We start from the raw sequence: 17,589 nt of genomic DNA, 5'->3' as shown, positions 1-17,589 counted from the left end.
TTTAGTACATCCTGAACTATGATCAAGTTTGTTATGACACATTTTAACTTTACGGGGTTTCTATTACTTCCTAACTAAATTTTAGCGTATTATTATCAACTTTTTTAGCTGACGTGATACCTTTTGTTAACTTTTTAGCTGACATGACACCTTTGACATGGATCCCATTTTATGTAATAAAAGTGTCACATCAATACAAAAGGGTGAAAAATACGTTAAAATTAAGTTCATGGGATAATAAAATCTCTCTAATATTAAAGAGTATCGTAACAACTTTATCTTTAATTCAAAGATATTGAATACTTATCTCATTTAGTTTTGAAATATATTCAAATTTGAAAACTACTTTAGAACAAGAGGATAGATAATTAGAAATGAAATGAATGCTATAGTACATGTAGGCAATATAAATACTACCACCAACCACAAGGGTTGGTGTGGTGGTTCAGCATCTCACCCCTTAAGCAAGAGGTATGGAGCAAACTTTGCGGTTAGTTGTCTACCGTTTAGTGCGCTGACCGAAGGAACGGAGAATTACTCTCACGACTGCCGGCTGTGGGGATACTTGGGAAACCAAAAAAAAATATATATATAAATACTACCACCAACAATCTTAGCTTGGAATAGCCATATTTAGTTTAACTGAGGGTAAAAAAGTCTATTGCATTGTCTTTTGGAAGTTGGAACTAGAAACAATACCATTATATGGTCTTTTACTTGGAAGGAATACAGAAATAAATTATGTTAGTTGGGTGCCAAGACAACATATATTGGCATATTGCCACAGGTGGCTCAAGGCAAGCCTAGTAAAGCGTTAGCTTTAGAGTGTTAAAATTTTGAGGCCTCAAAAATTTGATATGAATTTTATGATTTTAATTTCACTTAAAATAATATTAAAAATTATAAAAGATAAAATATTTAAATTAAATTAAAAAGAAAAAAAAATTGTCTACATTTTGTTAAAAATATTTTAAAACTTTTTATCATATCATCATACTGGAAATTCAGGTAACTAACCAACTAAACTACTAAGATTTTCCACATTGTAATCCCTTCCCCTTCCCTCAATTTTATTTTTTTGTTAAAAGAAAACCATTGCAAGCAAATGACTAACATCTTATTAGTTAAAATTAGTCCTTACTTTTATATATAGGAGTAATAAAATTAATGTTAACTCTAAATTATTAATAATATTTTTATTACGTGGATATATTTAAGGCTTTATATTGTTTTTTTTTGTTTTTTCAAGAATCATAAAATTATAGTAATAAATGATGAATGAACATATTAAACATTCTTGGCTTGAGAGAGCATCTCGAGTAGGGAATACCAAGTACCAGAAACACCAAAAAACACTCCTAAGGCTATTAATCCCAAATCCATAAGTGCTCCTTTTCGATCCATATCCCCTTTGAATACTTGATAATGGAATAATGCCGGCAAAATGAACCCGAGAGCACAACAAATACTACTACCAACCAATGACATGAAATCAGCAAAATTTGGAACCAACAAAGCCACCATAGTCACTCCCAAAACAAGTATCCATCTCATCCACACACAATAGTTTCCATTAGAGAACCTCCTCTCAAACACCTCAAAAGCTGGATTCAACATCAAGGGAAAGGTGAAGAACAAATTAATGCAAAGCCCCAATTTTACAGTTGTGCTCAATAGTCCTTTCTGCATATTGGACGTGACTATATCCTTTGTACTTGAACCAAATGCAAAATAACCCATGACGCCAAATGTTCCGTACATCAATGCAATTAAGAACATTGACAATGCCAATATTTTCCCATATTTTGACTTGTCTTTCATCTCTGTCTCTAAAGGTATGGCCATTCCCAACCCTTCAAATGAATAAAGAGCCACACCCAAACCATAATAGAAGGTAGAAAGTGTCCCGAAAGCCTCTATATCCGATGGCCATTTGTTTGTGAAAGTCTGCACATCCTCAACCATAACGACACCCATAGCGCCGACCTGTGCGATGTCAGCGAATATACTCAAGGGAGCTAAAAGTGTCAATGAGGGAACAGCAGTCAATCCCAATTGAAAGGGAAAACAACCCCAAATGTACAAACTCTTGGCAGAGGAAAATGGAGGAATCCCAAGACCACCTTTTGACAAGCGAGATAAAGTATTGCCAATAAAAATGAGATATCCTACGCAGAATCCAGATTGAGAGAGGACAATCATAATATCAACAACAAACCTGCCTGTTGGACCACAAACAGCGAAACCAAGATCCCCGAAGGAGGAGATCTTGGAATCACCAATCAGGGAAAGATCAAGTCTCCTCCTTGTATGAATGAGAAGCATCATGCCATGATAAGTTAAAGCAGCAATGGAGAAAAGCGTGAGAAGGCCAGTGATCCAACCAGTCCTCATAAATGTATAAGGGAGGCCAAGAACTCCAGCACCAACAATAGCAATGAAGAAATTGGCAAAGGTCTTGGGCAGACAAGATTTTGAGTTTTCAAGAAGAGGGGTTTCTTCTTTAGCTAGAAGTGCTGCAGTTTCTGATGATTCGGAAATGGCAGCACCCCCTTTGTTGCCGGAGGCCATAATGGCAACCATGATAGTTAAGTGTCACCAGAGCGGAGCGTCCATGGGGATGTGAATGTTGTTCTGATCAAAGGGATGAATTCCAATGGATGTAGGAAACCATTATATTTGTGTTTTGCTTCATCTATGATCTATTTCCACACATCTTTAGGTTTTACATCACTAATTTCTAATTTTATTGAGACGAACTTATATATATATATGACATATATTAGACTATAACTGAATTATTACTTGTTTTTTATAATGAGTTGATGGGTAGATATGTAGTTATTAGATTCGACCTTGTATATATATGGCATATATTAGACTATAACTGAATTAGTATCACATGTTTTTATAATGAGCTGATGTGTAGATATGTAGTTATTAGATTAATACAAATTACTTGGATCTTTTGACAACTGTGTGAGTGAAATTACTTTTATTTTGAACAACATTGTAATTAACTCCCTCTTGTTTGTTATTTTATGTTAAAAATTATGATTAAGAATATATTCCATCAAAAATGTGGGTATATAGCCCAAAATATAGATCATTTATTCTGATTTACAGTCATTTACATAATGTAATTGAGGATAAAGATTTATGTTGTTGTTTTTTTACGTAATGATATATACATGTTGAAATCAGGTCTAATTCTTCCATCATAACAATGAATTTTAAAACAAAAGAAAAAGTAAAATAATTATAGCAATATATATTTTCTAGTGGATGGGGCTCCTCTTTATTTTTACTACGTTTTTACTTGGATTGAAAGCATGTATTATGGTTAAATATGAATGGTTAAGAGGTTAAGGTCCTAAACATAGTTATGATAATAGATTTTCCATATATATAGACTTTTTCACTCTATAATTACTATTTGTATTTGAGCATGACTAAATACGAACTCGAACATTTCAGGATCTATTTTTGAGAGTGACGCTCCACCATGGTACTTTTAAGGAAATTTTTAGAAATAGCCAGGGTTTAATTTGAAGCATAATTACAAATATATCGATTGTTTGGATAATTATTAAAAAATTGTAACAATTTTTTACACTCATTATGTAGCAATGATACAATAATTCGATTTGTATCACCTATGTAACTATAAATACAAAGTGAATTACTAAATTAGAGCAAATTATTGTATCACTATACAAAGTTGATTCAAAAATTATCCTATCATTGACATATAGCTAATTTATGAATTTTTTTAGAACTCTCACTGTATTTGTAACTATTTTAAACTCTCTTTAAAATAGTTACAAACATAGCGAGAGTTACGAAAATGCTAGATTTGATAAATATATTGTATAAATTTGTCTCATAAGATAACTTTTCATATTTTTCATCTCAAAATTAAAATTTTTAATTAAAAGCAGAGAAATCTCAATTATATCATCACAATCTAAATATAGTACGACCTAAATCTAAAAATTCTAAATCATAAAGTTATTACTTAATTTTAAAATAAATAGTTTGATGTATAAACAATCCCGCTATATATATGAAGTTAGTAAAAGACCGAGCCACGGGGATTTATTGTTGAGTATTGTTTAGAAATAATCCAACATCTTCTTGTGAGTGTAAGATGTGGATCTTGATCTTGCACATTATTAGTGACATATTTTTTATTTTATCAAAAGATGATCTTACATTAGAATATATTAGTGCTTAACTTTTGTTTGCTTAATGGCACGTGCATTTAGACATGCACTTAATTTAATTATTTTCAGATAGATCTAAATTAGATTAAATTCTCTAATATTAAAATGGTAAAAACTTATGTCTTAGAATATTGATTAAAATTAATGTAATTTAAATTTTGAGAAGTGCAACGTACATGATGAATAATTTGTGCAAGATTGAGTATATATTTTAGCTTTTTCACTGTGTATTTGAAATTTATATTGATATCGGATTATTTTATATCTTATTTGATCAAATTTTAAAAATTAGTTTATTTTAAAAATATTTTAATTATTTTTTTAAAAAAATACTTTTAATGAGGATTAAATAGTTGGTGTTTCGCTAACCATTTAGAAATAAAAAGTATTTTTAAACATCACTTTTTGTTTGAAAGGAGCATTTTGAAAGGTTTGAAAATTCTGCGTTCGGGCACTTTTTTGAAGATGCAACAGCTTAAAGTACGGTTTAGTCCCAAAAATGTATGAAATTTGAATGATTATAAAGTGCACTTTTTGATGATTTGTATGAAATTTATATGTGTGCTAGTTTAGTCCCAAAAATGTATCATATGAATGTTAAAATTTAGCATACTGTCAACACCAATCAATTTCAACACTTAAAGGACCACAATCTTTTTTCTGCAAAACGACCTTAATAATTAACATACCGTTAGCATTCCATCTTCCTCTATAAAACTATATTAAGTTTATTTGCTCTAATTGTACTTAAATTTCATTAACTAAACGGCAATATAAAATTCAAAGATGAAAACCACGTTAACTAAAAACAAATGAAAATCCAAAGATGAGAACAAAAATACGTTTATGGTAAATACGTTTAAGATGATAATTAATTATATGAAAATTGTTTATTGAGATATTTAAGATAATGAAGATATCTGACAATAACTGACTTCACTATTTTTGGGGTATAAGAATTTTTTTTTCCATATATATAATTGGTATTTTTTTTTAATTAAAAGGAAAAAAATATTTTTATTTTTTATTCTTTTATAAGATTTGCTACAACTTGAAAAATGTTATAAACTAATAAAGAATAAAGAAGAAGAGTAGAGAAAATAGAGAGAGTGATTCTTATTTCTTTCTCTTGAGGGATGAGAGATCATCAGATTGTAAATACAATAAACAAAACTCCTCTGTTTATAGGGGAAATTTACTCCTAGTCTAACTAAAAGACAGATGCTTCAAATCCTAATAGATATCAAAGTAGATCTTGATATATCTTGATAGACATTCACTATAATGTAAATACATTTATAACACTCCCCCTTGAATGTCTAATTGGTAGATAATGTGTCTCGTTAAAACTTTACTAGAAAAACCCAGTAGGAAAAAAATCTAGTGAAGGAAAAAGAGTATACATCTCTAATAATACGCATTTCGGCTGCTTCGTTAAAAACCCTACAAGGAAAACCCAGTGGGACAAAACCTCGTAAGGAAAAAAAAGTACAACGCGTATTAACTCCCCTAATGAGAACATCCTTGAACCTTTGCATCCCGATCTTGTGCACCATCTTCTTAAAAGTTGTAATTAGAGAAGACTTGGTGAATAAATCAATCACATTGTCAGTTGAATGAATTTGTTACACTTTAATATCATCATTCTTTTGTAGCTCATGTATGTAAAAAAGTTTTAGCAAAATGTGTTTCGTTCTATCTCCATTTATGAATCCTCCCTTAAGATGTGCTATGTATGTTGAATTATCTCTGTATAAAATTATGGGTAGATTGTCATATTTCACACCACATTTTTCTCCAATGAGATGTATCATGGACCTCAATCATACACATTCTCAGCTTGCTTCATGAATAACTATTATCTCAGCATGATTCGATGAAGTGGCTACGATAGACTGTTTTGTATATCTCCAAAATATGGCAGTATCCCCACATGTGAACACATTGTATATTTGAGACCGAGATTTATGCGGGTTAGATGAGTACCCAACACTATTTTAATTGGTATTTTTTTTAATTAAAAGGAAAAAAAATATTTTTATTTTTTATTCTTTTATAAGATTTGCTACAACTTGAAAAATGTTATTAACTAATAAAGAATAAAAAAGAAGAGTAGAGAGAATAGAGAGAGTGATTCTTATTTCTTTCTCTCGTGAGGGATGAGAGATCATCAGATTGTAAATACAATGAACAAAACTCCTCTATTTATAGGAGAAATTTACTCTTGAGGGATGAGAAATCATCAGATTGTAAATACAATGAACAAAACTCCTCTATTTATAGGAGAAATTTACTCCTAGTCTGAGTAAAAGATAGATGCTTTAAATCCTAATAGATATCAAAGTAGATCTTGATAGATCTTGATAGAATTTCACTATAATATAAATACATTTATAACAAAAAAAAATAAAAGCTACGCTATAAGTTGTAATTTCCTAGCTAATGATTGTTATATATGTTTTTTTCCCTTTGGATAAACAAAACGACTTTCCTTGCTTTAAAGAAATAACTTTTATTACAACTCTTCAATAAAAATAATTATTTTTCTCAAAAACTTTGCCAAACACCCCATCTTATTCAAATAAGCATTTTTTGAAAAAAGATTAATATTTTTAACATTCGAAAAAACTAATCAAACAAACTATTAAACACCATTTTAAGCATACTTTTATTTTTGGTTAAAAATGAGAAAATATTTACCATATGCTAGTAAATGCTTAAAGATATTCACCAAATATGGTTAAACTAAATTTTTAACTCTCTTGTCTTGTGTCATTGTCATTATGATGTTATTAATTTAGACACTTTGAGGTAAAAATGTTTTTTGGCTAAGGATGGTACTTAATTAGTAAGGTATTTATAGCCAAGATAGTCTTTGATGATGCAAGTAAATAGTACTCCCTCCGTCTCAAATAATCGTCTTAAATTGAGATAACACATTAATTAAGAAAAAAATTAATAACATGCATAGTTTATCATAATATCCCTATTAAATGATGTTTACATTTTAATTTGAAGACAAAGTAATTAATGTAAAGGGTAAAACACGAAAAAAAATTTGTCTCTTCTTGATTAGTGAAAAAAGATATGTAAAATGAGAAATCAAATTAAGAAATTTGGAACGAGTAATTTGAAATGGAGGGAGTATTTACTTCTCTTATCTTATACAAATGCCATGATATATTATTCCTTTCGTTCACTTTCACCCATTTCTTTAACTTGTTTTTAACCTATCTCTACTTTAAAGAAAAGTTTTAAGAAGAAATAAAAAGATAATATTAATAATGTATTTTTTTATAGCTAATACTCTAATTTGATTAAAGTATTCTAGAAATTCATTTATTTTAGAGTAAATGAAATAATAATGTATAAAGTTATTATTTTTTATTTGATGTTCAACATCTTTATTAGAGCTTGATCAATTCAGACTTTCATTTATCTGAATTTAACCCTTCCTATCAAAATTTTTTCTACATTCAAAGTTAGAAATTAAGATTTCTAGATTCTGATTAATGAAAAAAAAAATAAATAGTTCCATCAATTACACGATATCCTTTATTTGTTAAACTTAAGTAACAATGACTTATTTTAACTTGACATGAAGTTTAAGAAAATAATGAAAACTTTTGAATCTTAAAATTTTAAATTAAAGTTATGTCAAATGTATCAAAATGTCCTTTAACTTTATAGTCTCAAACATGTCACGTTGGAAGTTGAAATTATAATATTGTTAAACAAGAAAAAACTATTCTTTTTTTTTTTAAAACATATTAAAAAGAAAAGTATTTTTTTTTTAAAACATTGTTCAAACATGTGGCAACCAAACAAATCCTAAAATAAGAAGACAATAATTTCTATAATTATGAGCTCATTTTGAACGGTTGAGATATCATCATTTTTCATGATCAACGGCCTACATCATTTCAAAATGGTCAAACCATGGAAAATGGAAAGGACTTCGATACTTTTCCTTGCATATTTACGTTCTCCCCAAGTCACCGTTATCTTTTCTTAACGGACCTTAACATAGTTGTTACTTATTATTCATGGGGCTCGTTTGGTCGGAAAATTAGTTATTCTGAAATTTAGGGGTGTACAGATTAAATTATCAAGTCAAATCGAATTGACGAATCAAACAAAACCAAGAAAAAAATCAACTTATGGTTTGGTTTGATTAATTTGGCGTTAGAAAAAAAAAAACGATCATTCTTGGTTTGGTTTGGTATTAACAAAAAAAAAGTCAAACCGAACCCGAATCAAACTGATATAACCTTTTTATACATAAAATATATTAATTATAATCTATTTTTTAAATATTTTTTTGACTAGTTTTAGTAATTTTCAATAATTTGAAAGTAGATGTAGATATATATTTAGATTTGGGCCTTTAAGTTGTAATATTTGTCCATTAATTGCTAATTAAATGATTGAAAACCCAATATAAACTTAAAACCTAAACTTTTCATTGTTCATCTCACTTTTTAGTTTCAAAAGAGTTTTTCGCTTCTCATTTTTTCATAATTATGATTTTTCATTGACACATGAGTGAAAACATATTTAATATAGTTTTTGATCACAATATAATTACAAAAATTACAGATTATAAAAAAAACTGAAAAAAATCATAAAAATAAAAAAATCTGAAAAACTGACTAAAACCTAAACCGAAAAAAATAATTTTATGCTGGTTTAATTTGGTTTGTATTTTTAATAAACCGACATGATTGGTTTGTTTGGTTTTCAAAATAAAAATCGAACCAACCCGACCTATGTACACCCTTACTGAAATTAATTAAGTATTTTGAGATTAATTATTTTATTTTTAAAAAGAGATAAAATGAGCCCATGCATTTTATTCCATTAAATATGAGATAAGTTCATTTTTAAATTAATCCGAAGATTAACTATCTCTTATCCCTCCTACCAAATGATCACATAGTGTATTGTATTATATTATAATGTGACGTAACTTGAACATGATTACTCTTTGTTATTTCATAACGAATCATATTATATTACAATATAACACAGCTTCAACATAATTGTTATGTATTATTTCATAGTGTATCGATTGTATTATAGTGTGTCGTATTGTATCGTGCTGTACGTGAATATATTATATGATTTTCTGTCGTTACATAATCTCACATATCAATAATTTGAAATATATAAGGTAAGACTAATATAAAAATGTCCGATAAAAAATAAAATAAAACTATTCATTATCACCAAGATAGAACTTAACGATACGATGCAATAAAAAAATTAAGGGATAACAACCATCCAAACACGGTGTAACTTTTTATGTTTACATCAACCACCGGCGGTGAAAATACCATTGACGGACTAAACGTGAAGAGAGGTTCCTTATATTGTAAAAATAAAATAAAATTAAAATAACATTAAAAAAATTAATATACTGTAGCATTTATTTTTATTAATATATATAAATATAATTTGAGAGAGAGAAAAAGAGACGTAAAGTTGGAGACTTTATAATTTCTTCAATCATCTTTGTTCATTATCTCATCTTTTGAAAAATTATCGTTTCTTCATTTTCTTGAATTGCTATTTTTAGCTAATAATATGTATACATATACCTTCTAATTTTCTTTCATTAAATTGTTTTTTATAAAATATAATTTGGGAAGAATCTATTTTTCTTTCTTTTCAAGAATTGAAACCCCTTTATGATTCTTCAATTTCCAAGATCATAATCTTGATCCAAATTTGTATATATTCTTTGTTTAAAAAAGTAAATAAATATTTATTTATTATATTTGATTGATGAATTTGATGTATAGGTAGATATATATATAGATAGATACAACAAAAGAAGTTTTTGAAAAATTTGTTGTGTTTAGGAGTTAAAGTTTGGATTTTTATTTGTTTTTCTGATAATCTTGGCGTCCGAGCCAGCTTTCGCCACGGGGTTTAAAAGTTTGGATTTTCTTGATAACCGTGGTGTCTGAGTCGGCTTTTATTCACCTCGATTAAATTCAGGTGAGTTAAAAGTTTGGATTTCTATTAGGTGGGTGTTCGGGCCAGCTTACGTCTAAGAGGAGATAAAGTTTGGATTTTTATTAGGTGGGTGTTTGGGTCAACTTACATGCACCTCGACTAATCTAAGAGGAGTTAAAGTTTGAATTTTTATTAGGTGGGTGTCCGGGCTAGCTTACGCACCTCGACTAAATCCAGGGGGAGTTAAAGTTTGGATTTTTATTAGGTGGGGTTTGGTTTGTTGTGTTCTTTATTGTAAAGTAGTGGGAGTTGTAGAAGAAGACAGATTTGGAGTTCATAAGCGTTGTGAGTTGGATGAAGCGGTGTGTTTTATGCAGTTGTGGGTTTGGATTTTACTGGTGATTGATAGACATCTGTAATGAGTTCCTCTTTGTAACGCCTTTTACGCCTAGGGATTATCAAGAACGGTGGTATATATAGGGAGGTAACATAAGGGGTGTTATGATCAGAAGAGTTGAGAGTAAAAGATTCAAGAATCAGAGAGCTTTTTTCGATTTTCGTGTTGAATTTGTTTTGTGGGGGATTGGAAATGAGGAATGATGAACAGAAGTCAGCTGTTGAAGGTGGGAATGTTGGACTAGGTAGGAGGCAAAATGGTGTTTTTCCGGTGTCGTTTAGAGCTCTATCCAAGATTGTATCATCTGGTGCTTCAACTGTTGCCTCCACAGTGAGATCAGCTGCTTCGGCTATCGTGGAGAAGGACAACGATTCCGGCCATGATCAGGTGCTGTTCTCATGTTATTATGCCTTCATGTTAGTTTGTAGGTGTTGGATAATTAGGGTATGTAACTTTTTTGTAGAGAAAGATTGAAACTTTATACTTGTTAAGCTGGTTTTGCTACTCATACATTTATAGTTGAATGTCATGACGACGAGCCTAGCCATGATCAGGTGCTATTCCCATGTTCTTATGCCATTGTTTAGTTTGTAGGTGTTGGATATTAGGGTTTATAGCTTTTTTTTTTGTAGAGAAAGATTGAAACTTTATACTTGTTAAGCTGGTTTTGCTACTCATACATTTATAGTTGAAATTCATGAATTCTAAATGCAGTTGGTTAATGCAGTTTTGAGTTCAAATCCTTAATGCTTTGAATGTTATACTAGCCATGATCAGCCGATCAGGTGCTATTTCCACGTTCTTATGCCCTTATGTACTTGTTGGTGTTAGATTTCAGGGTCTATAGCTTTTTTGTGGAGAAAGATTGAAACTTTATACTTGTTAAGATGGGTTTTGCTGCTCATACATTTATAGTTGAATGTCATGAATTCTAAATGCAGTTGGTTAATGCAGTTTTGAGTTCAAATCCTTAATGTTTTGAATGTTATACTATTTTTACCTTAGGCGAGTAGCAGCTGAGAATAACTAAGTCCAGTATATACCTGCTATGGTGTCTTCCCCTCTATTTTTGTTAGGTTCTTTGACCAAAATTTAGCTCCAAGTAGAACTTATGTGGGTTAAGGTTTCTTGGGTAGAATATCAAGCACACTTTTTCTTGTTGCCACAACTAAAGGGAAAATGAGATTAGCAGGGGAAATGAATCTGAAAGTCCACATTCACTGATCTGCCAAGTGTACTCTTAGTTTTTTCATGACTCTCTTTCTTTCTCCTATGACCAATGCAATTTGAATGCTAGGAGCAGTAAAGATTAGGAATGAGGATATCCTCGGGATTCGGGGAAGGTCGGAGTGGCCTCCGTGAAGAAGTATTGGGGAGAGGTAATTACACAGGACATAACCTAACTTCAGCTTACCGAGGACATGAACTTAGATAGGAGGATATGGAGGTTCCAGATTAGGGTAGAAGGTTAGGGGTGGTTGAGCATTGTCTTGCCTTTCGACGAGATGAGGCTTGGTGGTAGGTTCTTCGTGGGAGGCCTGTTTGAGCATGCATGCTTTATTGCTTATTGAACTAGGAATACAATTTTTGCATGCATTTGTGATCTGGGGATGAGTAATTGCAAAATGACTTTTTCTTCAATTTAGTATAGTAGGAGTTGGGACCCACAAATGAGTTGTCAGATTCTTTTTATCTGGTTTTGAAAAGCATGCTAATGCTACCAGAGGTTTTGCTCTTGTAGTGTTGTCGGCTTTTGAGCTATGCGACGGATATAATCTTTTTATTGGATGTAGTGTTTTGGCTCTTTCGTAATCGTTAGAATTACTGATTTTTACTTTATTTGTGTTATTCTAACTTCCGTTTTGTCGTGTCGGCCTAAGATCCTGCCCGTGTTTTGTCTGGTTGTTGTTTCTGAATAAATGATCATTACGCATAATTGGACTTTTTTCTTTTTGTTTTTTTCGCCGGTTTCATGTATCCAGATTCCTCGAAGCATACCATATGTGGCATACTAGAGTTGCATCAAGGAATTTAAAAATGCGCTTTAACTGTCTTTTTCCTGTTCAAATCAAAGAATTTAAAATGCATATCACGTGTTTCTTGAGCCTTATTACTACAAAATGGCGAGTGTTAATAATATAAATGAGGATGGGGGTCTGAAGATGGTTGGCGCAAAAATCATCTTGCTATGTCCTTGTAATTTGGTTAGGGTGGGGGGCTGCATGAGAGGTCAAATAAAGTTAGTCAAAGTTTGACCGTCCTTAAAGAAGTTTTGGGACACTGGGAGGGTGGAAAAGAAGCGCGAAAGAGTCATGGTATTACTGACAGGAAGTGTGAGATTGAGATCTATGGCTTCAATGATATGGTATCTTCATGGAATTTAAGCTTTTAACGTGCTTTTATGAAAAGGTTTAACCCAAAAAGTGTAAAGATTTTACCAATTCCACTCACCCCTTGCACAAAAAAGTGAGTTTTTGCTATCTGGAGCAACCAGAAGTTTGAATTGACGTAGGTTTAATACTTTATTTCATTGACTAGTAATGTAGGTTTACTTTTCCAAAAGGAAAAGGCAAGTCGTCTGATGCGTTACGACCTTGGGAACTTGTGTTTTGATGCCTGTAGCTTGTGAATTTCCACCTAGACAAATGTTTTCCTTCCCACCACTCAATTCAAATTACAAAGAGACTTTTGTACATAGAACAAAAAGACAAATTGAAAGAGGTATTTGTGGACAATAATATAAATTGTACAAGGGTTCTTTGACGTAGATGCCAAACTTTAGAAAGCATTTGCAAGTCTGGAAATTGAGTATTTGATGCTGCTGTTGGGAATGCGTTAGGGTCTGATTCCTGATGGGAAGGTAGAACCATGATGCTCCTGAAGGGACTAGTAGTGTCTTTTACAGTGTGAAATATTTTATGTAACTTTGGTAGATAGCAGCAAGAGTTACTTAGGCTTAAGGAAGATTCAATTTAAATATCAGGGGGCAGTTTGGGCAATCCTAGCTGGTGATAACATTGGAGAATATTAATGCAATAATAAGTGTAGATTAAATTGATGCCTTGATAAGTTGAGGAGTTAACAATATTTGTGATTCTCGGTTTCTTCAATTTTAATTGTGTAATCTGGTTTCAAAAATATGGCTAAGGTCGACACTTTGATGCTCTCCAAAGAAAAGGGTAATGTATCTCATATTTCTCTTCTACAACACACAGGTTCTCTGGGCTGGGTTTGACAAGTTGGAATCTGAGAGAGGTACAACTCGGCAAGTTTTGCTCCTGGGGTGTCGGTATGGCTTCCAGGTTTGGGATGTTGAAGATGGTGGTAGTGTGTGCAACTTGGTTTCCAGGCATGACGGTCCTGTTTCTTTCACACAAGTGTTACCAAAGCTAATAGCATCAAAGAATCGTGATGACAAATTTTCTGTTAATCGCCCAATGTTGATACTTTGTGCCGATGTATCTTTTTCTGGTGGTAGGACCAGTGGGGAGAGCGTAGGAACTCCTTGTGATGGGACCGTCCTACATTATCATAACCAAGCAAGACCCCCCTTTGTGCCCACTGTTGTCTGGTTTTATTCCATGAGATCTCACTCTTACGTGCATCAATTGAGGTTCAGAACAGTTGTTCACTCGGTGAGGTGCAGCCCCCGAGTGATTGCAATCTTACAAGCAGCTCAGGTATGTGACATGATATCCCAAACTTGTACTCAGGTTTATCTGGATAGACATAAGAGTTAAGTTCTTTTTTTTACAGATACACTGTTTTGATGCTGCAACTCTGGAGAGGGAATATACTATTGTCACCAATCCTGTTGTCACGGGATTTCCTGGGTCTGGGAACATTGGTGTGGGGCCTCTTGCAGTAGGTCCCAGGTGGATAGCCTATAGTGGAAGTCCTGTTTCCGTCTCGAATTCTGGTCGAGTCAATCCACAGCACCTTACTCCTGCTAGTTTCCCAAATCCAGCTCCAAATGGGAGCCTTGTTGCTCATTATGCAAAGGAATCAAGCAGGCAACTTGCTGCTGGTATTGTGACTCTAGGGGACATGGGGTACAAGAAGCTGTCGAGGTACTATTCTGAGCTCCGGCTAGATGGTAATTCTTCTCAGCCTGTGAATGCTCGTGTAAAGATATCAGGAGCTGCTAATGGTCATTTTCAAGATGTAGACAGTGTTGGAATGGTATAAGTTATTCTTATGAACTTTCTTTCAAAATTGTTGGTTTAAATACTCATGGTTATTTTAAGGCTCTCATGCCGTGTCTACTGTTCTGTGGACATTTATGTATGCCCGTACATTTGCCTTTCTTATTATATTATTTCCAAATGGTGGTAAGTGATTGCCATTCAATGCTCTATGTCTAGTGCTAGCTTTGACCAGCATTGGACTCTAATTTAACTTGTTTCATTTTTTGCATCCGTAGGTCATAGTTAGGGACATCGTCAGCAAAACTCTTATCGCTCAGTTTAGGGCACATAAAAGTCCTATTTCAGCTTTATGCTTTGATCCTAGCACTACTCTTCTGGTGACTGCTTCAGTTCAAGGTCATAATATCAATGTATTTCGGATAGCCCCTGTACTATCTGAAAGTACCTGTGTTACTGATCCCGGGTCTTCGTACGTCCATCTGTATACGCTGCAGCGCGGTGTGACTAACGCAGTAAGTATGCCTAAGTTGCTTTCCTTTCTTTCTTGAGTTTTTTGCTTTTTAAGGATTGAAGTCAATGGTTATTTCCTTTTTGGACATCTCAGGTCATACAAGACATAAGTTTTAGTAGTGATAGCCGGTGGATTATGATAAGTTCTTCCAGAGGAACTAGCCATCTTTTTGCGGTATCTCCTTCAGGGGGACCAGTTGATTTTCGCACATCAAATGCATGTCTTAGTGCTTGTGCTAATGGCTCCGGGCTGATGGCTAAGCCTGCAGTTCAGAGGACCGTAAATTCGGGACTTCAAGCGCTTAATCAGCAAAACATTGGTAGATCACCGGTGACACTTTCTGCTGTTGGCCGAATAAGGAGTGGAAGTAATGGTTGGAAAAGTACTCTAAGTGGTGCTGCCGCTGCTGCAACTGGAAACGTGAGCTCTCTATCTGGGTCCATCGCTTCAGCTTTTCAGTACAACAAAAACTATAACAACCAATATACAGATGCAGCCTTTCCAAAATCAGATTATCACCTGCTGGTTTTTTCTTCTCCTGGCTGTGTGATACAGTATGCTTTACGTATGTGTTCTTGCCTAGATTCTCTTACAACCACCAATCCTGCAATGGCTACACCATATCAGTCAGGTGTTGAAGTTGATGCAAGATTAATCGTAGATGCAATCCAGAAGTGGAATATTTGCCAGAAACATAATCGCAAAGAGCGAGGTGGTAATATTGATATATACGGTGAATTTGGAGACTCTGATAGCGGTAGAGTATTTCCTGAAGGAATGAAGGTAGAAAATGGTCTCGATTCCAAGACTAGGAATACTACAACCACAGAAGAAAAGAGAAGTTCCAATGAAAGACATCATATGTATATATCTGAAGTGGAGCTTGAAATGCATAAACCTCAGAATCCATTGTGGGCAAAAGTGGAGGTACTTCACTATTTGTTTGGTGCCATAGTCTTTCAGTAAATCTCATGCTGCGTTTGCGTTATGGCTAATATCTCCTTTGTGCTTCTTGTTGTTCTGCAGATGTATTTTCAATCATTTGTTGCAAACGAGATTAATACAGGTGATGTTTATGCTTTTGGAGGAGAGGCTGAGATAGAAGAATTTCCAACTCATTTAGTTGAGGCGAGAAAAAAAGATTTAGTTCCAGTTTTTGATTATATTCAATCTTCCAAGTCCCAACAAGGGAGGTAATCACTCTTTGTTTTTTGAAAATGAGTTGTCCTTCCATTAGACACTTTAAAATTGTCTCGGAACATGCATAAGCTGATTTTATGCCTTGGGTGAGGCAATTTCTGTTTTGTAGGTCATGTGTTAGCCATTAGTCGTTTACTGCTTCATTTTCTGATGTTTTACCTATACTTGTTGGAAACCGGAATATGGTTACTGTTTCTGAAGTTAGGTGTTTGTTATTAGGGTATCTGTTAACGGTGACAATAGCCAACAGTCACTGGTCTCCGATAACTGCAATATTATGGCTAATGGTGTTGATGGATCGCACCATTCCATGAACGGTCCCAGGAGCGAAGTTCACTGCGGCCTAGAAGTAAATGGGTTGGTGGATGGTCTTGCAATGACAAGTCAAACTGCTAATGGCTTTGTAAATAGTAGCGAGAGCCCTAAAGCGGATGCTGAGCTAGATTTTGTAAATAATGTGAAGTTTGTAAATAATAACCTAGATGGCACAGAAATGGAGAATCATCTCGAAGATGAAGTTGACGGCGTTGATTGAAGGTAACTAATTTTTCTTTTTGCTTGTTTGCTTGCATGTCGTAGCACTCTCTCCCTAGCTTCAACAACATACCCAGTGAATTCCCACAAAGTGAGGTTGGGGGACTGTAAAGTGTACACAGTCAGTCCATACCATTACCTCATATGAAGTAGAGAGGCTGTTTCCGTTTCCGGTAGACAACCCCCCCCAGCTCAGGACACTCTTCCCCTAGCTTATGTGACCTAAAAAAAAGAAGCGTCTTAACTTGAACTTGGGTTTCTGCACTCTCTTTCTTGTATTTAGAGCGCAGAAGCCCGAGATCAAATTACACCTTCCTTGTCTCATTTATTTGCCATTTTTCGTCTTTTACATCTTCTTGGCATCTGATTAACTCATTTTTATCATATTTTCTCAGGTGTTCGTTATTCGTTTATTATGCGGAAGGTTGCTGTAAGTGTTAATATTGTGGGGGGTGAAAAATGTAGTTGGAAAGAGTTTTTAGGCTCCTTGATTGATCCAATGAACAAAATGTGGATGCTTTAACTTTGTAACTATTTAGGCACTGAAACTTGCCCAATAAACTAGTTGTAATATGTAAATAAATGCCTGGATCATGCAACTTGTTTCTCTCA

The 17,589-nt window shown here is 33.3% G+C and overlaps 2 protein-coding genes across 2 annotated transcripts; one reads left to right on the top strand and one right to left on the bottom strand.

Moving 5' to 3' along the window:
* Nucleotides 1-254: 254 nt before the first annotated feature.
* Nucleotides 255-2,869, bottom strand: LOC107856303 (amino acid transporter AVT3B-like). The gene has a single exon (XM_016701287.2). It carries the CDS (start codon nucleotides 2,581-2,583, stop codon nucleotides 1,288-1,290), a length of 1,296 nt encoding a protein of 431 aa, XP_016556773.1. The 5' UTR covers nucleotides 2,584-2,869; the 3' UTR covers nucleotides 255-1,287.
* A 6,820-nt stretch (nucleotides 2,870-9,689) lies between these two features.
* On the top strand, nucleotides 9,690-17,589 carry LOC107856339 (autophagy-related protein 18f). Its single transcript, XM_016701343.2, has 8 exons — nucleotides 9,690-10,971; nucleotides 13,800-14,264; nucleotides 14,341-14,766; nucleotides 15,008-15,244; nucleotides 15,337-16,170; nucleotides 16,270-16,436; nucleotides 16,663-16,980; nucleotides 17,373-17,589. Exons 1-7 carry the CDS (start codon nucleotides 10,777-10,779, stop codon nucleotides 16,976-16,978), a joined length of 2,640 nt encoding a protein of 879 aa, XP_016556829.1. The 5' UTR covers nucleotides 9,690-10,776; the 3' UTR covers nucleotides 16,979-16,980; nucleotides 17,373-17,589.

Source organism: Capsicum annuum, chromosome 7 (assembly GCF_002878395.1).
Source record: "Capsicum annuum cultivar UCD-10X-F1 chromosome 7, UCD10Xv1.1, whole genome shotgun sequence".
Taxonomy (NCBI): domain Eukaryota; kingdom Viridiplantae; phylum Streptophyta; class Magnoliopsida; order Solanales; family Solanaceae; genus Capsicum; species Capsicum annuum.
This window is presented reverse-complemented; position numbering and strand designations above follow the sequence as displayed.

Excerpts from the sequence above, each read along its gene's own strand:
- LOC107856303 (XM_016701287.2), bottom strand. The coding sequence starts at position 2,583 with ATGGTTGCCATTATGGCCTCCGGCAACAAAGGGGGTGCTGCCATTTCC.
- LOC107856339 (XM_016701343.2), top strand. The coding sequence starts at position 10,777 with ATGAGGAATGATGAACAGAAGTCAGCTGTTGAAGGTGGGAATGTTGGA. Across the intron at positions 14,265-14,340 it reads CAATCTTACAAGCAGCTCAG|ATACACTGTTTTGATGCTGC; the intron begins GTATGTGACATG and ends TTTTTTTTACAG. Across the intron at positions 15,245-15,336 it reads AGCGCGGTGTGACTAACGCA|GTCATACAAGACATAAGTTT; the intron begins GTAAGTATGCCT and ends TGGACATCTCAG.